This window comes from Chlorocebus sabaeus, chromosome 8 (assembly GCF_047675955.1).
Source record: "Chlorocebus sabaeus isolate Y175 chromosome 8, mChlSab1.0.hap1, whole genome shotgun sequence".
In the NCBI taxonomy this organism is placed as follows: domain Eukaryota; kingdom Metazoa; phylum Chordata; class Mammalia; order Primates; family Cercopithecidae; genus Chlorocebus; species Chlorocebus sabaeus.
The window spans coordinates 69959759-69981365 of record NC_132911.1 but is presented as its reverse complement, the minus strand read 5'-3'; the positions used below and the strand labels follow the sequence as shown (position 1 = coordinate 69981365).

The window sequence follows — 21607 nt, the reverse complement described above, 5'->3', positions numbered from 1 at the left end:
AAAGGCATTTTCTCAGCAGTATTATCTGCAGCCTCTTGGTTATGAAGACGGATGAATAGAAGCATACTTTGTTATTAGAAAGCTCACTTACAGCCAAGAGAACAAGATCTGTACCAAAAATATAAGTTAGATTGCAGTTAGGGCTTGAAAATAATATGTCCTTAATTATTTGAAAATGCGCTATTAGACTAGCTTTTTTTCAGTAAGTCCAAAATGAGTGAATTATAATGTTAAGAAGCATAGATAATATGACAGCCTCTAACATTCATAAAGTAATTCTATCCCTAAAAGAAATAAAAAGTTAAACAAATTTCAATTAAAAATTGAAAAGATGGAATAAAATGCATTAATATTTTAAAATGTCACCGAACACTGTGCTTGTGAAACCGTTCTATGTGAAAAGAATGAAGACATTTTTAGTACTGCCACGTATTTTTTGAAAGTTGTTTTAAGGCACTCTGTTAGTATTAAGATTGTAGAAGTGTTTGGGACTGGCCTGAGTCCTCTTTTTGCCTACATTTTGTTAGACTGTTAGGTCAACCCTCACTAAAGTCTTTTCCCTCCCCTCTTCCAACATTACTTAGGCAGTTCTACCCCAACCCTGGGTTTGTGGCATGAAGCATGCGCTGGGTAAGAAGGCTGGCTGGGTAGTGCATTCCCAGAGGAGTCAGGTGATCACTGTTGGAAGGCAGCTGCTTGAGGTCCAAGGCAGTCAGTGTCCCCTCTCTTTTGCCTCGGGACAGCTGGTTATTTATCAGACTCCTAAGAAGTTTTCCTTGCTCCCTAGTAGAAGAGAGAGATTATGCAGCGGGCTTTTGATTGATCCAATGGGAATTACATTGATCTGGTGTCTGGCCTTGGTTCTTATCAAGTGGATCACCTCTAAGGTAGGCCATCTTTATTTTTAGGATGGTGACATTCATCATTATTAGTTTACATATTTGATAGGAATTAAATAGCTTGACGATTTTCTCCCCCTTTTGCCTCAGTTTTTATTCTCTGATTAAAAGAGCTGTGAGTTTCATCGGTCATCCAAAGCACTTAAATTTACTACTTGTAGTTTTTATTCTTATCCCACATTATTTCTTGTTAAGGGCTTTTTATAGCATCTTTCCCCAATATCAAAGCAACATTCCTCAGTATCACTGCCTTAAAGAAGTTTTTATGACTAAAGAAGTTTAACTTTTAAGATTATGAAATTAAGTTATACTTTTGGTGTATATATTTTAAACATTCTCTCGGAGAAAATTTAATGACACTTGCGTATTTAAAGTGTAATGTTGAGGATTTCTAAACAATTATAAACTTTTTAAAAACGAAAAACCACCCTCTCATGTTTTCTCTTAAGGTCTTACTACTGCTAAAATACATGCCTTAGCTATAATATATTGACATAAATGTAGGATTACATATATGTTGTTTTTGAAGTTGAATTCTAAATGTCAGGCTTGAGAAATTCTTGATAGAATGCTAGCTAGCCATTTGCCGTCTGGACAAGGGTCTAAAACTAAAATAAAAAATATTTAAAATTATACTGTTTGAAATTATTTTTTTTCTATTCTTCTATAAAAACGATTATATCTTTCATCCACCACACAGCTTTTTTTCTTTCTAGATTGAGAAACTGAATTTTTAAGGCTATCACTTAACTGAGAAACAGAGCTTCTATAAAGTTAATTTTCTTTCTCAAGCAAGATTTTAATACCTGCTATGTAATTTTCCACGTTTAAACATAACATTTTAAGCATAATTATCTCTTAAGTTGGTCTTCTTTTCTTAGTGAATAAGATTGAAGAAATCTCTTAAAGAAAAATAATGTATTCAGATTTAAAATCTTTGTGTTTTAAAAGTTAAGAATTAATTTTGTTGCAGTGACACTATTTTCTTGTTTTTAAAGGATTGGCTTGCCAAGTTATTGAATGAAGGTCAAGTTAATGTTAATAATGCATTAGTTGTCTTGTGTGTGTTTTCAGAGACTTTACTTCCCCCCACCCCCCGGTAGAGATGAGGTCTTACTATGTACCCCAGGCTGATCTCAAACTCCCGGGCTCAAGCAATCCTCCTGCCTCAACTTCCCAAAGAACTGAGGCTATAGATGTGAGACAATGCACCTGGCCTCTAGACTTTACCCTTTTAATGACCACCAAAAAATTACATTGTTTTTAAACAAAAAGAATGCTAATATTTTATTTTTTTAAAAAAATGTTGAAAAAAGGAAGAATAATGGGAAGGCTACTATTTGGTAGATCAATGCAATATTTGAATACTTTAGCCACTCAAGTACAAGCATGTTTTTCTAGCATATGTAAGATGACTACTCTGAAAAAGCTCATTTCGCTATGTCAGAGGAAATTGACTTCACAACTTTGGCTGGGCTTCATCTTTTGCTATATTATTGTTTTTTTGCTAGTGTTGTCAAAAATTTTATTCAGTGCTCCTGTGTGTAAGCCCTTTAACCATCAGTTTATGAATCTGCAAAATGGAACTAATAAAGCCTACTTTATAGAGATCTTGTGTGGGTTAAGTGAGATTTTGTGTGAAAACACTTGGAACATTTTTTTGGCACAAGGAGCACAGCAAGTGTTAGTTAATATATTATTACTCTTACCATGTAATGGAAATGCACTTGCTTTTGCTAATAAATCATTTAGTGGAAAACTTGGAACAGAATAAAAACAATGGCACTTAAAATATCTTTGCTGGGTTTTAAAACATGTCTGTCTTTAAAAGTTATGTATTAACTAATATTGGGAACAACTTTTACACCTTTTATCATTTACCTTCAAGTCAAATCTTTTGTGGAAGCATGATTCACCCTAATTCAAGGTGAGTCTTACCAGGGCACTCAGAACTCCTGTTAGTGAGGCAGTGGGTCCTTTGGTGCTACAGTTTAACTTGTTTGTGCTACTGCTGTCAGTTTCTGATTAGCTCAGCCTCGCCCATGTTTTGACCTATACTAGTTTGCTTTACAAGCTGTTCCCAGGATGGCTAAATTAGAAAAGTCACGAGTAGAAGCCTCTCAGTTATTTCCATTCACTGGTGAAGTGAGGTGGGAATGTGGGTGATAGCTCTGAGAGTTTTATGACTGACAGTGTGACACAGGATTTTGATGAAATTTGTTTTACTGTTATTAAAAAGAAAATTCTAGTAGTATTATGTTACATGTGCAGCAGTCTTATATAAAAGTAGATATAATTATTTTTAAAACAACATGATTCTAACACCGAGGTCAAATTTTTATTGTTAGAACTCATAATTTATAGTTTTTTTCCAAAATGAGTTACTGTAGATTATTCTACCTACCTACTTTAGATGATTCTACCTAGTGAGAGAGCTTAATATTCATTTTAATTTTAATTCTTAAGTGGGTAGGTGAATGAATTATCACTCAGGATGTATTTATTGATGGGTTCAGATATATATTTTAAAATCCATTCTTTAAAAACAGTTTTGGTCTCATTTGGATTTATTTCATAAAAGCTATGTCTTGTGGTTCAGTATAGCATTTAAGCTAAGTATTTGTAGACTAGCCTTACTTAAATTAGTACCTTATAATGAATAGAAAAACTTGGATATTTTGCACAGCCCTGTGTAATTTGTATCTATTTTAAAATTAAACTCTGCCTTTTTTGCTTAATAAATTAAGATTAATACAGACCCTACCATTTTAATATCTAAATTAGTGCCTCTATAAATGAGGCTAAAATGATTACCTTAATAAGTTTAATATGCCATGGTGTTATCTAGACTATGTGCATTACCCAGTTTTTGACTTAATATTATTTTGTGATGTTTAAGAGAGTGCCAATAATATTGGTCAATCTTTCACAATCATTAATGTATGAAGTGATACATATTTTACCTTTCTAACTAGCAACTGTTATAGTAAATACCCTTCCTACATTAGAAAAAAAAAAAACCAACATAATAATAATGTCAACTCCCCTCCTAAAGAGAACTGTTGGAGATAACACCTTAAAATTTATTTTAACAAGTTATTTATCTGAGTTGTTACTGGACACTATCAAATTGATAGGTCATGACAAGTTATTACATAGTATCTGCAGTGTCATTAATTTGCTTTAGCTGATGATAGAAATATTTATTGCCACATATGCCCTTCCTAGGCTACTAGGTTTACCCCTAGATCGGTGGTGTTGAGGAGAGACCTGTAACCTAGTAAGCTAAATATGTTGGGGAGGGGATTCTCACAATAGCTGTGAGTGGTGCCTTTTAACAGTGGCTGTTTCCTCCAGAATAAATAACATGAAACACTGCGGGAGGCTTCCTTAGGATATTCTATTAGTGGAAGACACTTTAAGCATGATACCAGGAGTGTAGTCTATATGATTTGGTCCCTTGGGATTTAAGATCATGCTTTTCTTTGTAGTAGATTTTTATTTTGCTTTTCAATTTCAATTTTATTTTGTGAATATATGATAATTACACACACTGCAAGACTCAAAAAGTACAAAGATAAACATTGAAAAGCCCCTCTCCTACCTCTGTATCCCTCAGCCTCCTTGGACACACCCAGTGGTGACAGTTAGAATTTTATTTTTGTTTGAAATTTTTTTTCCTCTTATATTTCATGAACTGTGTTTTTCTAAGGACTTGTGAAATCATGTAAGATTTTAATTGATATTTTTCTCTTAAAAGTCAAGCATTAAGGATATGATAACTTAATGTTTTGGGTAGTTGTTGCACACTAAATCCAAGTGAGGGCTTTAAGTAAATTTTCAATATGATGATAGTAAAAAATGTGATTTTTTTTTTTTTTTTTGAGATTTATAGGTATGTGTTGAGGAGTTGTAAATCCCATGCCAGAGTTTTGTGAGGGAACACGATCATTAATCTGATATGTAAAAATATAATCTCGTTGCTTTAATATGTATTTCTTTTGTTAATGAAGTCAAGCATTTTTTTGTATTTATTTTTCCCTTGTGAATAGTATGTTTATGTCCTACCTATTTTTCTACAGCTCTTTAGTCTTTTTCTAACTAGATTTGTAAGACACTTAAAATTTTTTTTTGGTGGGGAGATAGTGGAGGAAAATTAGCCCTTTGTCATATCAGTTGAACTCACGTTTCTGTGTTTGAAGTTTATCCTTTACTTTGTTAATGGTATCTTTTACCATCATAATTTAACTTTTAAGTGGCCAAATTTGTCAGTGTTTCCTGACTTAGGGATTTTTATAGGATAGTTAGAAAGGCCTTCCTATTTAAGACTTTTAAAAATATAGGCCTGTTTTCTTTTAATACTTTCATGCTTTAACATTTAAATCATTGTTCCATGTGTAATATGTTTTGGAGGAGGAAGGTAGTAATGTAGCTTTATGTTTTTCTAGATAGCACCACTTAATCTAACATTATTTATTAAAAATCAGTATTTCCTCCACAGATTCTAAGTCCTGTATTTATCATATACAGAATCACTGTGTACTCTTGGATTTGCTTCTAGAGTCTCTATTGATTATTTTCTCTGTTTCTTTGCAATGTCACACTATTTTGTTCATATCCCATAGTGCTAGTCCATTTCCCACCCTCCCCCTTTTTTTTTGAGACAGGGTCTCACTCTGTCTCTCAAGCTGAAGTGCAGTGGTGCCATCATAGCTCACTGCAGCCTCCAACTCCTAGGTTCAAGGGATCCTCCTGCCTCAGCCTCCCAAGTAGCTGGGATTACGGGTGTGTGCCACTGTGCCTGGCCTATTACTACTTAAACATTTTGGGTTTTTTTGCTTGTTAATTCAACTGATTTTACTGATCACTTTTGACATGCTAGGGACTGTTCTAAATGTTGGGATTTATCCTAGATTCTGGGAAAATAGCAGTGACTGAAGACCCTGCCTCCACAGAACTTAGATTCTATGTCTAAACTCTGGTTTGGTCAATTTTATCTTCCTCATTTTTAAATCTATCCTCACTTATATCCATTCTGTTAGTCACTAATTTATTCATCAATATATTTATTAGTTATTATTTATTCGTAGTAAGTCCATTTAGTCATTTATTTACCAAATTTTTATTTAGAACTTACTAAATAATAGATCCTGTTTTAGAGACCAGGGATGCAGTGATGACTAAGATAGACAAAGTTTCTGCTCTTGTGGAGCTTTTAGTAACATGCAGACAAGACAACTTCAGCCGCATGCTACACAGAGGACTAACATAGGGAGCTTTGGAAGAGGGTGGCTTCTAGGTGGCTATAGATTTCATAGTCAGGTAATCTCTCTCTGAAGAGATGACGCTTTGTCTAGAAGCTGCAAAGTAAGAAGGGAACAGTGAAGCAGTGATCCAGGATGAGGGAACAGCAATTGGAAAGGCTGTATATTTGGTGTAGATGAGGAAAAGCAAGGAGGCCAGCTTGGCTGTCTCCTAGCAGTGGGGGAGGCCACAGTACAAGAGGGCACAGAGGTAGACAGGTCACAGAGGACTCTAGAAAGTAAAGCTTGGGGAGCCCCAAGTGTGATGGGGAGCCTTTGGAGGAGTGTGAGCAGGAGCTGAAGTGCTTACTTTTGCTCTTATATGAAGCGTGGACTGGGATCCAAAGAGATGCAGCAGGAAAGCCAGTGGATTGTCCTTTCCTTTCTTTTCTATTAATATTTGGCAACTCCTATTGATCCCTTTTGAGTCAACACAGATGTCACCCCAAAACCTTTACCGACTTACTCAAACAGATTAAATTTCTAAAGAGAGGCTGCATGTGTCTCTCTTTGTATCCATTTTTATGGTAGTTCTTAACCATACTGTATTAGAATTATTTGTTGTCCCCGTTCCCCAGAGATTTCAAGAACAGGTACCATATCTAATTTCATTTTGTATATCCAGCTTCTCTTGCACAGTGCTTCACAAATAATAAATGATGAATACATGTTTGTTGAGTTGAATTTTATATCATATTTAATTGTCATGTATTATAATGCATATTTTTTTTTCTAGAGGCGTGGAGCTATTTCCTATGACAGTTCTGATCAGACTGCATTATACATTCGTATGCTAGGTAAGCATTATTTATTTTATACCAATATTAGTTAATTTTGTTATTATCGGTTGTTATTTGAGTTTGAGGTATCTTTCATTAGGTAGCTTTTCATTGCTGTTTGTAGCAGAAATAACCTATTCATGGAGTTTAGAGTCTAGAAACAAATATTGAATGTGATGTGAATCAAGAGAAGCATTTTAGAGTTACAGATAATTGAGAAATCTTTGGCCTAATAACTGGGACACTGTCATTAGTACACAGTTTCAAATTGCATCTTGAACATTCTTCATAGAAAATAGTGTTATATTTGTACAGTGGCTAAATACCAAATAGAGGAATGCCAGCATGGACAAAGGTGAGGCCATGAAATACCTGCTCAGATCATCCTGTGACTAGATGTATTTTGTTCTCAGCCGGCTGGCAAGGAAGACCATTTGACTTCTAGTTCTGGTGCTTATATTTTTTATGTATTAGTCAATTCCACAAGGTGAAATGAATTTAGATATGTGCGTATATATTTCTAATTTTCTTTTTCTCTTTTTCTCTGTGCCAGATTTCTGTCTTCATCCATGTCTCCTTCATCCTTGCACTTCAACTCATAGTATTAAACATGCATATTAAGATTCCAACAGGCACATTTATTCGTTTTTTGTTAGAAGACTCTCCTACGACTCCTCCTCAGCTCAGAATTCCTCCCTCAACTTTATGATACTGATCTATCCTTATTCTTCACCTACTTTTGTTTTCTCCTTTGCCACCTTCACTAATTCCTTTTCATACTTTTAAGCTGAAATGTTCCCCAAGGTTCTATTTTAACTCCTATTCCTTTTTGTCCTCTTTATTTTATCTTGTGTATCTTACCTGCCTCAGTTCTTTTCTATTCCAGTACATATTTTCCCCCCACGAATGCACAGCCTTTTTCTCCTTGCTGTCTCCATCTTTCTCTAATAAACATGTTCAGGATCCCGCTGTCCTTAAGACAGAGCTTTGCATTCATATTTTCTTTAACTTTGTAAAACATCTCCATGTAAATGTTATGGATATCTCAAACTTAACATGTCTAAAGCAAAACATTTGTGTTCCCCATGTCTGTCTGTTCTGCAGTCTTTTGCCATCTCAGTAAATATAACTCCATTCTTCCTGTCATCAGGTCAGAAACCTCAGAGTCAATTTTTTACTTCCTATTTCTTACACACTCCATATTGAATTCATCAGCAGATCCTACTAGTTGATACCTTTAAATACACCCAAATCTCACCACACCAATGCTGTTACCACCACATTTATTACTTACTCCTTAACTGGAGGCCCTGTGTCTACCTGTGTTCCCTGACTGACTCTGTTCTCATCACACCTAGAGGGAACCTTTTCAGACATAATCTGACTTCTCTATTCAGAAGTCTTTGATGGCCGCAAATGTCTAGCACGATCTGACCCCACTGCCTCTCCACCCCACCCCCACCGGTTCCCCTCACTCACCTTGCTCCTGCTGCGCCGGCCTCTTGGCTTGCCCTTGACCGTGCCAAGCATGCTTCTGTCTCGGGGAGTTTTACGCTCTCTCTTCCTCATGCCTGGAAGCCTCTTCTTCCCTGGCTCCTGCCTCGCTTCCTTCAGGTCCCTGCCCAGACGCCTCCTTTTCAGTGAGGCCTTCTCTGACTGCACTAATGAGTCACCCTCCCCTGCTCCTCTCTTGCTATTCCTCTTACCTTTAGTTTTGTCCATGTAACTCATCATCTTCCACTGAAATTTGGTATTTATTATTTGTGTCATCACACAAAAAGATAAGCTTCATGAGGACAGTGAAGGGACTTTATGTATTTTGCCCTCTGCTGTATTTCCAGTGCTTGACTTGTTAACGTTTGTTGCAGCGTGAAGGAATGGCCACAGGACAGGTGACTAGTCATTGTGGGATGGAATTATAGTCGATGAAGTGAGCCTTGGAGGAAGTGATGGTCTTACTGAGAGAAACAGTAAGCAGGAGTGCCCTCTAAGCAAGCCAAATTGCGAGAGCACAGGAATAGAGGCTGAAGATTTAAAGGTTATGAACTTGGGAGGCTATAAAAGTGTACTGGGAAAAGTGCTGTGTTTGGAACTCACGGAGCTGGGTTTAAATCCTGACTCACCCTTTGTACTAGCGCATGCTATTTAACTTCTCAAAGTCAAGTTTTTGAATCTGTAAAATGAGGATTAAGATTCCTATCTCTGAAGGTTGACAAGAGAAGAAAATAAAATAATGCCTGCAAAACACAAAAAAGAGCGTCTAGACCATGGTTGCTATGGTTATGTTGCTGTATAGAAAAATAAATGTGGAAGTAATGTGGGCACATGTAGGAACCACACTGAGCTTACAAAGACCAAAGTTTAAGACCCAGCTAAAGGCCTTGGGTGTACCCGCTGTCAGTGAGAAAAGAGTGATTAATCAGGTTGACTTTAAAACAAAATCTTTAACATTTTAAGTTTTTACACATTTATGAAATTGCAAACTGCTTGAAAATAAGTAATATATTTTCCATTTTTCATATCCCTTTTAGCCCATACTATAGTGCTAGGCACAGTCGGCTCAAGTTTTGTGCTGAGGATTTTCAACCTCCTGTAAAACAGATACTGTTCCCCAATGGCCTTTTTTTTAAAAAAAAAAAAACGTTGCCCATATGAATAACATGTTAGGTCGTCTTATCATATACTTGAATCCTCTTTCAAAAGGCTAACTTATTAAAATATAGATTATAATAATTATTGTAGGGGTAGATTTTAAAAAGTCCTCCTCATTCAGCCTTACAGTTCATTACTGAAATTTTGTGAACTCTTTCAAATAAATCAGCTCCTAACTACCTGTTCCACATATATCATCAGTGGGCTGTCACTTACGAATATGATACCACATGGACCTTTGTTGCTTATGGAAGCTTCTTCCCGAGCGATAACCTTCTAAACTTATGTTTTATTCTTGATTCTGTCCAGGAGATGTACGTGTAAGGAGCCGAGCAGGATTTGAATCAGAAAGAAGAGGTTCTCACCCGTATATTGATTTTCGTATTTTCCACTGTAAGTGTTGATAGACATGATGTTTCTCTCAGACTTTCACTACAAATTTTAATAAAATTACATAGTTTTCCAAGGGAAAAAGAATACCAGAAAAAAAAATCTATTATGTTTGGAATGTTTTTAAAACCTAAGTCATGTATGTAAATGACACTATTTCTAGGTAATCTTAGTAAATACTTAAGAGACAATTAGAAGAGGAAGATACTAAAATATGAAAGTTGATATAGCTTTTCTCTTCTCTGATTTATTACTTTATTTCTTTAAAAAGATTTTTTTTTTAAGTTGTTGTATTCCAGATGGTTTGTCTTTGCTACTTCAAATAAAATGTTTTTGTGCAAATGATATTTTATGAAGGTGTTTCACTAGATTAGCAAAGTGTTATCTTTTTGGTTTATTTGAAAATGTGTATCACCTTTAAAGATGCCTGGTCGAGTGCCTGTTTCAAAAACAAACATTCTATGTGGATTTAGCCTATAGTGGAGGGAAAGGGGAAAAAACAGAACTTCTAAACGCCTTAAGTATTAAACATATTAAATCTGTTTGTGGAGGAGTTCCACTTTCAGTAATGTTGGCTAAAGTAATTTGGATTGATAATCTAAAAAATGAGAAAAATTAGTCAAAATATAAAAGACATGTATGTATTCAAATGTATCTGAATGCTATTGAGGCAGAGAGATAAGCCCAGCACTTCAGGCTACTATTCTTCTTAGTAGCATGTACTGATTCTGGGAAAGGTGAATTAGAAGATGAACAGAGCTTTTTATGGACACTTAGGGATAGAGAAACAAAAACAGGTGTTTAGAGCCCAGCAAGGCTGGAAGGTTGGTGCTGGTAAGCCATTCAGGCTTCGTTTGGAATCCTAAAGTGCTATGCCTTAGAAATAAATCCCAACTTTGAAATATCTCACTCACCGAATACATTAAGGTGATCTGTGACTCGTGTTTCTAGCCACCTGCTGGACAGAGATGTAACTCATCCCTTAAGTTTGCTAGCTGCAAACAGAGCCCTGGGATATGTCCTAGGCAAAGAGCAGTCAGGGCTTTGTGTTCTTGAGACATCAGTAAGAATGTGTAGGGACCCTCGGGGCCTCCAAGGAGAATTAACTTTCCAGTAACAAATGACCCCAAAACTTATTGGCATAAAACAACTACTATTTTTAATGCTCATGATTCCGAGAATCAGGAATTCAGTCAGGGTGTATCAGGTTTGGCTTGCCTGTGCTCTACAGTGTCTTGGTCTGTGATTGGAATGGTTCAGACAGCTTAAAAATGGCTGGGATAGTGGCACTGGAGCCTTATGTCCAGGGTCTTGGTCCATCTCATGTCATCTCCCAGGGCTGGAACCTCCAAGATGGCTTCTGCACTCTTAGGTGCCAACATTTTTCTGTCTCCATAAATGGCAGTCTCAGGGAAGTCTTAGGGGTAATTGGACTAATTACATGGCAGCTACTTTCTGCCAGAGCAAACATTTCAAGAAAGAGGAAGTGTGAGGATTCATAGTGTCTGAAGATGTGGGCCCAGACCCTGGCATAACATCACATTTCCATATTCTGTTGATTAGCCGTGTCACACAGCTTGCTCAGTGTCACGGAGAGAAGACACAGCCCTCCCTCCACCCTGGTTGTCAAAGGGATGCAAGGTCAAAACCTTTTTAATCTCCCGTCTGTAATCTGGCACAAAATGTTTTGAAAAAGTAATTAAGGTCCTAGAAGGAGAGGAGAGGGTAAATGTAGCAGGAGCAGTCTTTAAAGAAGCAATGGCTGAGAAATCTCTAGAAGTTGATAGAAGACATTAAGGCACAGATTCCGGAAGTATTATAAATCTCAAGCAGAGTAACATTAAAAGAAAATCACACCTAAGTGTACCATAGTATAACTATGAAAACCAAAATCAAAGAGAAAGAATTAAAAGTAATGAGGGGTAGTGGAATATTACTTTCAAAGGAGCAATTATGAGGTTGCCAGAAACAGATTGTTTCATTTTCCACAGAAACTAAAAAGGTAGAAGACAAAGGAAACATAGCTCTGATGTGCTAGAAAAAAATAAACTGTCAAACTAAAAATGTAATCCACAAACTCTGAAAAGGACACACTTCACAATTTGTTACGTAAGGCTAGCGTGTAATCTTGATACTACAACATGACAAGGATGTGGTTGTCATCCACATCCTTGACTAATAGATTTTAGTCATAGCAGGAGCATGTGCTCATTTCTCTGATTAGATCACATTTCACAAAACACACTAGATTACAAACAAAAAATAACAGCCAAATCGCTCATGAATATGGAGGAAACGTCCTAAATAACATATTATCAAATTATATCTATACCACAAAGGGAGAATTAATATATTTTGACCCAATTCATATTTTTCCAGGAATATAAGGTTGGTTTAACAGTGAAAAATCAATCAGTGTAATTCACTATATTAATAAAATAAAGGAGAAAAGTTATGGATAGGTTAATATGTTAATGCTGAAATGGCAGTGCTAAAAGCCAAGATGACCAAATGCTAAGAAGAGCATTTGATAGGGCCAGTCGCAGTGGCTCACACCTGTAATCCTTTGGGAGGTGCTTTGGGAGGCTGAGGTGGGTGGATCATCTGAGGTCGGGAGTTCGAGACCAGCCTGACCAACATGGAGACACCCTGTCTCTACTAAAAATACAAAATTAGCCAGGCATGGTGATGCATGCCTGTAATCCCAGCTACTTGGGAGGCTGAGGCAGGAGAATCACTTGAACCCGGGAGGCAGAGGTTCTGGTTAGCTGGGATCGCGCCATTGCACTCCAGTCTGGGCAACAAGAACGAAACACTGTCTCAAAAAAAAAAAAAAAAAAAAAAGAAAAGCATTTGATAAAATTCAGTATTTGTTCTTTCTTAAAATTCTGAGCAAGCTAGGAACAGAGAAAAACTTAAAGAGTTTGAAACATTAGCTACAAAACCCACAGCAAACATCATATTTAATAGTGCAATATTAAAACATTCTTTGTGAGATGAGAAATCAAGAATATCTTTCATCATCTTTCCTATTCAGTATTGTTGTGGGAAGTCAGGGACCCCGAATGGAGGGACGGGCTGGTTGTTCTATCCGGTATAATAATGCAAGAAAAATAAATGAAAAGTATAAGGACTAGAAAAGAAAAAGTATCATTTTTATAGATGACATACTTATGTACTTAGAAAATTGTTAGGATTAATAAGTGAATTTAGCAGTTTTCCTTTCAGTACGTAGTGGTATTTCTGTAAAGTAACAGTGAGAAAATTAACATAATATATAATTTGAATTTGCGTCAAAAAACACCAAATATGTAGGGATAAATCTAACTAAAGATATGTGTAACTCTACATAGAAAACTATAAGTCATTACATAGAAAAATTAAAGATAACTTAAATAGAAGTATATATACTGTTGTTTATGGATTGGAGGATTCAATGAAGATGTCAGTGTTTCTTCTTTCCTAAATTGATCTGTATAGGTTTAGTGAAATCACAAGGAAAAATCCCAGCAGTTTTTTTTTTCAATAAAATCAACAAGCTGATTTTAAAACTTATACGAAAGTTGAAAAAGCCAAGAATAGCCAAGACAGTTAGGAAGAAGAAGAATGAAATTATGGAATATACATCCATAGATATCAAACTTATTATAAACAGTAGTAATCAAGTCAAGGTGATATTAATTCAAGGACTGACAAATAGAATAAAGGCATACTATAGAATCTAGAAATAACCTACACATATATGGATATTTGATTTGTGACAAGTGTGGTAATGCATTAGGTAGAAGATAATGCAATGGGTAGAAATAGCGATTTCACTAAATCAAGTCGATACCCATATAGGGAAAAAAAAATGAATCTTGGACCCTGTTCTCCATGCATTAAAAAAAATCAAATTTGGTTGATTAACTTTGCCAGATTAGGCTGATAATTCAGGTAAGGTGAGGAATGCTAAATCAATAACATTGATTTAGCAATGTGGACATGTTGGTAGGGGAAGCCTGAAGTTAAAGTGAATTTAAGAGAGAACAGAAAGATGGGAATTAGATATAGCAAGTACAAACAACTCTTTTAGAGAGTTTTGCTGCAAAGAAAATGGAAGACGCTGGGCATGGTGGCTCACGCCTGTAATCTAGCACTTTGAGAGGCTGAGGCAGGTGGATCACCTGAGGTCAGGAGTTTAAGACCAGCCTGGCCAACATGATGAAACCCCATTTCTACTAAAAATAGTAAAAATTAGCCAAGTGCAGTGGTGCATGCCTGTAATCCCAGCCACTTGGGAGGCTGAGGCAGGAGAATCACTTGAACCTGGGAGGCGGAGGTTGCAGTTAGCCAAGATCACACCACTTCATTCCGGCCTGGGCTATAGAGCGAGACTTCATCTCAAAGAAAAGGGAAGAAATAAGAGAGGCAACTGACAGAGGAAGTGGGATCACTGAAACTAGAAATTAATAGCAAAGCTCAAGAACAAAAAGGCCTGGCCACCTGGAAATTTTCCAAATTCTGAAATAAGTACTTCTTGGGTCAAAGAGGTAGACCATAAAAAGATGATAATTAAAGATTATATAGGAAAATCTATGAAATTCAGCTAATGCAGTGCTTACAGGAAAATTCATAGCCTTAAAAAATACTTACATTCATAAATAAGAAAGAATGAAATAAGTCAACTAAGTAGTCCAACTCAAGAAGTTAGAAAGATAATATCAAAATACACCTAAGAAAAGATAAAGTAGTTGTTAAAGATAAAAAACAGCGATCAATGAACTAGTAAACTGAAATAAAAGTAGAACTCTGTAACTAAAGTTGTTGTTTGCAATAAAACAGATAAATTGCTCGCTAACTTAAAGACTGAATGGAGCTAACATGCATACTCAAAAAATAAGAGGGGAAAACACCACAGATAAAGAGAAAATAAAAGAATCGAAATGGACTCTTTTGCTTGACCCCAAAAATATATTTGAATACTTGTATGATCCAGAAAATTTTCTTAAAAATTGCAGTTTATTAGAACTGAATGTAGAAAACATAAATTAATCCAGCAGTACTCACAGTGAGGTCTGGGATCCTCAAGACCCTTTTGGGGGTCTGTGAGGTTAAAACTATTTTCATAGTAATACTAAGATGTTATTTGCCTTTTTTGCTTTTATTCTCTCTCAAGGATACGGTGGAATTTTCCAAGGCTGCATGATGTGTGATGTCTCAGTACATTCAGTGTATTAGCAGATATGAGAAACAGCCGGACATTTCTCCTTAAATTTTTCTCCATTTTGGAAGATATAGTTATTTTTAATAAAAATGTCATTTATGTTAACATGTTACGGCTTTATAGCAATAAATTTTTTAAAAATAAATTTAAACAATATTTAGCCATTAAATGTTTTCAAATTTTGTTTTATATATTTTTAAATTAACTAAATATTTAAATATTAAAAATGTAATTTCTATGGTAAATATTTAATTTCTATGGTAAATATTGATAGCTATAACCCATATAAAGTTAAAGTTATTTGGGTTGTCAGTAATTGTTAAGAATGTGAAAGAGTCCTGAAAACTAACATAATAGAGAAAGTTGCATAAGAGTTACCTCTCTAAAAGCCTGAGGGCCAGAGGATTTTACAGGCAAATTATTTAAGATCTTTAAAAGATTGATGATTAGTTTCAAAGCTCTCTAAACTTTCAGATTATGAAGAGGGAACCATTCAGAGTAAATTTATAAAGCAAATATAACTTTTTTTTTTTTTTTTTTTGAGACGGAGTCTTGCTCTGTCGCCCAGCCTGGAGTGCAGTGGCGCGATCTCCACTCACTGCAAGCTCCGCTTCCCAGGTTCACGCCATTCTCCTGCCTCAGCCTCCCATATAGCTGGGACTACAGGCACCCACCACCGTGCCCGGCTAATTTTTTTTGTATTTTTAGTAGAGATGGGGTTTCACCGTGTTAGCCAGGATGGTCTCGATCTCCTGACCTCGTGATCCGCCCGTCTCGGCCTCCCAAAGTGCTGGGATTACAGGCGTGAGCCACTGCGCCCGGCCATAACTTTTTATAAGTATAATATTCTCACTATAAATGTCAGTACAAAAAATCTTTTTTTTTTTTTTTTTGAGACAGAGTCTCACTCTGTCACCCTGGCTAGAGTGCAGTGGCACGATCTTGGCTCACTGCAAGCTCTGCCTCCTGGATTCACGCCATTCTTCTGCCTCAGCCTCCCAAGTAGCTGGGACTACAGGTGCCCGCCACCACGCCTGGCTAGTTTTTTGTATTTTTAGTAGAGACGGGGTTTCACCATATTGGCCAGGATGGTCTCGATCTCCTGACTTTGTGATCTGCCCACCTCGGCCTCCCAAAGTGCTGGGATTACAGACATGAGCCACCACACCTGGCCTAAAAAGTCTTTTAAAAATATTAGCATAAGGATTTCCAACAGCATGAAAGAGTAATACTTCAGCCATAATGGGGTTGTTTCAGAAAAGGAAGCAAGGATGATTCAATACATAGTTTTTCTGCAATAATGTAGCAGAAACTGGTAACATCGGTTGCTTCTAGGATGGAAACTGGGTGGCTTGAGGGGAAAGAAACTTAGTTGTAGACTTTTTGAATTTTGACTCATGTGAATGTATTGCTCATTGGAAAGTTTAAGTAAAAATATGTTTTGATGTTGCAATAAATATGGATTGGCCATGGGTAAGGAAATCAATAAAAGAGTTAAGTCTAAATATTTGTATTTATATAAAGAAAAGTATAATTGTATTTGGAGTCTGCAGCCTACCCCCTAACATTCACTGAATTTAGTGAAATAAGAGAATTTGAAAAATATAATTGTTAGAAGTTTTAAATAGGGGGCATAATGGGACGTTTTGGTGGGGGAGGGACATTAAAAATGATTAAATTGTTAGAAGTATCTCTAATGAAATTAAAATAGGTTGTATACTATCTAAATCACTAGGAAACCAGGAGCAAATAAAATAAATCTAAAAGTCAAGATAAGAGAGGGAAGACCAAACATATCAATATTAGTAATAAAGATAAATGGGTTAAATGTTCCTTTTAAGAGATAAAGAAACTCAAATTGGATAATAAATGAAACCTAATGACCAAAAAAAGGTTCAAAATAATATGAAGCAGAACCATACTTGAGGTTTTGGTATCTATACTTATATCCTGATGCAGTGATGTGGAAGCTTTGTAGTATGGTATTTAGAACATTGGAGGCAGCTCAGTGTTAAGAGCAGCAGATTATCTTCTCGATCTCATCATGCTGTTCATAAAAGATGACAAATGTGTAAGACTGTAAGTTGTAATTGAAAATGAACTGTTGGTATAGAATTGGTCCTGTAGTTATTACAAAACAAGAATATGTCTCTTTAAGCCACCATGGTAATGTAATTTAGAGGGGTTTTTTTAATAGAGAAAAATGTATTATTCGTTACTGCTTATAATAGGTTCTGCTTATCACACAGCTTGGAATTCTTTTTGAAATTGTAATCTAGTGTGTTTTGTGAAATGTGATCTAATCAGAGAAATGAGCACATGCTCCTGCTATGACTAAAATCTATTAGTCATCTTCAGGCCTTCCCTTCTTCCACTGACTCCTCTGATTATCGTAAACATTAGCCTGAACTTGTTCTCTGCAAGAGTTAGCTTACAAAACTTTTTCTTAATTTTTTTTTTTTTTTTTGAGATAGAGTCTCACTCTGTCACCCAGGCTGGAGTGCAGTGGCACAATCTCAGCTCACTGCAGCCTTTGCCTCCCAAGTTCAAGTGATTCTCCCACCTCAGCCTCCCAAGTAGCTGGGATTACAGGTGCGTGCCATGACACCTGGCTAGTTTTTTTTGTATTTTTAGTAGAGATAAGGTTTCACCATGTTGGCCAGGCTGGTTTTGAACTCCTGACCTCAAGTGATCTGCCCACCTCAGCCTCCCAAAGTGCTGGGATTACAGGCATGAGCCACCACACCCAGCCAGTTTAACCCTAGGCTTGAGTTTATGCACAGTAAAGTTGAGCTGCCTTGGACTTAATGACCAGGGGGATTATCCTTCTTTTCTTTCCAGCTATGAATCTTAAGATTTCTTCCTTGTGGGGTATATATTTTCTCCCTTGCACTAGTTGAAGATATCAGTAGTTTATTTATGTGGAGGCAAAGTTGTTCTTTTTTACCCCTCTTCTTCCCTGTGAAGTTCCTTGGATTAGGATACCTGTGATTTATGCCACAAACCCATTCACCTCCTATAATCTTGGACTTGGCAAAGGTACAAACACTAAAGCAACCTTGCAGGATCTGTTTAAACCTTCAGAGGTACTGAAACTTTGAAAGACTATAATGTGCCCTTTACCTTGTATAGAATTAAAAATAAGAGTATTTTCCCTAATGATACAAAAATTTATACACGTGCCGAAATAAAAATAGTTTCTAGGTGTTCTGATTGCAAAATTCTGGATATGTGTATTAAATGCATTAAAGCTAGAATGTTCTCTGCTTACAGCTCCTCAACCCACTTACTTTTTGTACCTCTTTACTTTTACCCTAAACTCACTGTTAATTTCCCTGTTGTAAAATTGTTGTCTCTTTCTGTTCTTTCATTGCTTAAATTCAGTCTCATTAAATCCTTTGCGTTTTTGTATGCTAACATAGCCTATTCTATTCATTTCTTTTCTGCCTCCTTATCTCTTGTTCTCCTTGAACCAGTCCTTTATCACCACTGTCTGAGGCTGTTTTGCTATTCTCCTACCTAACCATTATCCCTACTTTAAGGATATTTCCTTCTTTCTTCTTTTTTTTTTTTTTTTTTTTTTTGAGACGAAGTCTCAATCAGTCGCCGAGGCTGGAGTGCAGTGACTCAATCTTGGCTCACTGCAGCCTCCATCTTCTGGGTTTAAGAGATTCTCCTACCTCAGCCTCCCAAGTAGCTGGGATTACAGGCACCTGCCATTACGCCTGGCTAATTTTTGTATTTTTAGTAGAGATGATGTTTCACTCTGTTGGCCAGGCTGGTCTCGAACTCCTGACCTCATGTGATCTGCCTGCCTCAGCCTCCCAAAGTGCTGGGATTATGGGTATGAGCTACTGCACCCAGTCCAGATCACATATTTGTTAATTAATTGAAATTAGGCCAGTTCTGTGGTTATTTATAAAGAAACGAGAGAGTTCAAACTTTGGGAAGACATTTTGAAACTTACTTTTATATATGGTTACACAAGATAGAGGGATTTTGATGATTATGAATTCTTCTAGCCAAGAAGTGTTTCTCAAAGATCTGGTACAAATATGCTCTCATGGTTAGTTTGGCAGCTTTGTTGCAACGATTCTGATTTAATCAATAAATTCTATAATTTTTAAGTCATTTCTGAGATGGCTGTATCATGCAGAGACTTTCTTAACAGTTTTTTTGAAAAAAATATGTGCATGCATCTGTTACTTTTATTTGAGACTGAGTCTCGCTCTGTCACCCAGGCTGGAGTGCAGTGGCGCAATCTCGGCACACTGCAACCACCGACTCCCTGGTTCAAGCAATTCTCATGTCTCAGCCTCCCAAGTAGCTGGGATTACAGGTGCCTGCCACCACGCCTGGCTAATTTTTGTATTTTTAGTAGAAACAGGGTTTCACTGTGTTGGCCAGTCTGGTCTTGAACTCCTGACCTCAAGTGATCTGCCCACCTCAGCCTCCCAAAGTGCTGGGATTACAGGTATGAGCCACCTCGCCTGGCCGTGTCTCTTACTTTTAGTGGGCTCTTCATAAAAAAACTCCTCAGATAGCATCTGTCACTAAAGAAGTTTTCTGATGCATTCTTGACCTTTTTGTATTATTATTGATTATATATTTTATTATCTATTATTGTAGCACAGAAGGTAATATTTATCATACATATTCACATAGTTTATGAGTTTGAGAAAGGGATTTTTTTACATAAAGAAGTCATTGTTAATATTACTTTAGGATGACTAGAAACATTCTTGGAGTATTGTCTTGAAATAGTATTTTCTTCTCTAGGAAATGTTCTATTTTGTGATTAAAAGAGAATACACGTATCAGTAAGAATTTGTATTAGTCTGTTTTTACGCTGCTGATGAAGACACTCCGAGATTGGGCAGTCTACAAAAGAAGAGGTTTATTAGACTTATAGCTCCACCTGACTGGGGAGGCCTCACAATTATGGCCAAAGGTGAAAGGCACATCTCACATGGCAGCAGACAAAGCAAGAGAACTTGTGCAGGGAAGCTCCCCTTTTTAAAACAATCAGATCTCCTGAAACATATTCACTATCGTGAGAATTATCACCCCCATGATTCAACTACTTCCTACGAGGTCCCTCCCATGACACGTGGGAATATTGGGTGTTACGATTCAAGATGAGATTTGGGTGGGGGCACAGCCAAACCATATCAGAATTATACTAGTGGCTTGTGTTAAGAGATTGGGAATATTTTAGCTCATTAAAGATACTGTTTAAATTTGTAGATGCTCACTGTGTAGGAAAAACCCTGAAACTGTGTTTTCCCTCTGCTCTTACACCACCACGGTTGTCATCAACACAGAAGACTTTTGTGAGCAAATGTGTGGAGGCGTTTCTCCCAACATACCAAGCGGTGGACACCAACTGGGTGTCCTCTAATTCAGTTTCAACACTATCTACCTGGAGGTCGTGTCAGATCTCACAGGTTAAGGGCTCAGTTCCTAAACCTGCCTCCCAGCCCCCCAAACCTAGACACCAGTCACAAGTCCCAGCCTCTGGAACTTCTGATCGACCAGCTTCAGCTTGCAGTTCCCAGGACCCTCTTTTTGGGTTGGATTAATTTGCTGGAGCAGCTCACAGAATTCAGGGAAACACTTATATTTACCAGTTTATTATCAAGAATATTGCAAAGGATCCACATGAAGAGATGTGTAGGGTGAGGTATGGGGGAAGGGGTGCGGAACTTCCACACCTTCCCTGGGCCACCACCCTCCAAGAAACTCCACATGTTAAGCTATGTGGAAGCAACCAAAACCTAGTCCTCTTGGTTTTTTACGAAAGCTTTATGAGGTCAGCATTCCTTCCCCCATATTCCCCCAGGGTATGGGGCAAGACCCTCTCTGGGGAGATTCTTAAGACTCTCACAGTCAGAAAGGCCAGGGAAGACTGAAATAGGTGAAAGGAGGATAGGAGAAGATCGGAGAGATTGTTTCCTTAGCCTTAACACACCCAACATTTTAACAAAAGACTGAAACAAGGGATATAGGAGTTAGCCTTGGACTGTGGATGCAAACCAATATATATACCATAATACTACACTCCCATTAGTTAAAAACTTTTATTCAACCTGAAAGAAGGACTGTCGTTGCGTATACAACAGAAAGCACAGTCTCTGGTCATGCAGTTGGAAACGTATCACAACTAATCCATAAACATTCATACTATGCTGGTCATTGATGATTTATTTACGTAACAAAAATCTAAGGTTCATGCTTCATGTTTAACCTCTTTGCCCTGTGTCTGTCCCACAAAGCTGTGCATGCAATCCTGTGTTGGTGTTGAGGGCTACAAGATTAGCCACAAATAAAAGAGCTAACTCTTTTAAGTGTATGATGCATTTAATATATACCTTTTTT

General features: G+C 36.9%; 1 protein-coding gene across 4 annotated transcripts in view; it reads left to right on the top strand.

The window, feature by feature from the left end:
* PDE7A (phosphodiesterase 7A) overlaps nt 1–21607 on the top strand; it is a 128185-nt gene that overhangs the window by 52555 nt on the left and 54023 nt on the right. For 3 of the 4 annotated variants that reach the window (XR_012093695.1, XM_008000758.3, XM_073018127.1), the window contains 2 exons: nt 6939–6999; nt 9943–10026. Coding sequence is in view for 3 of the 4 variants with exons in the window: in XM_008000758.3 (XP_007998949.2) it covers nt 6939–6999; nt 9943–10026 (145 nt within the window). In the remaining variant the exon portion in view is untranslated. Of the gene's footprint in view, nt 1–790; nt 888–6938; nt 7000–9942; nt 10027–21607 lie in introns of all 4 variants that reach the window. The other variant, XM_008000759.3, reaches the window with a different exon arrangement.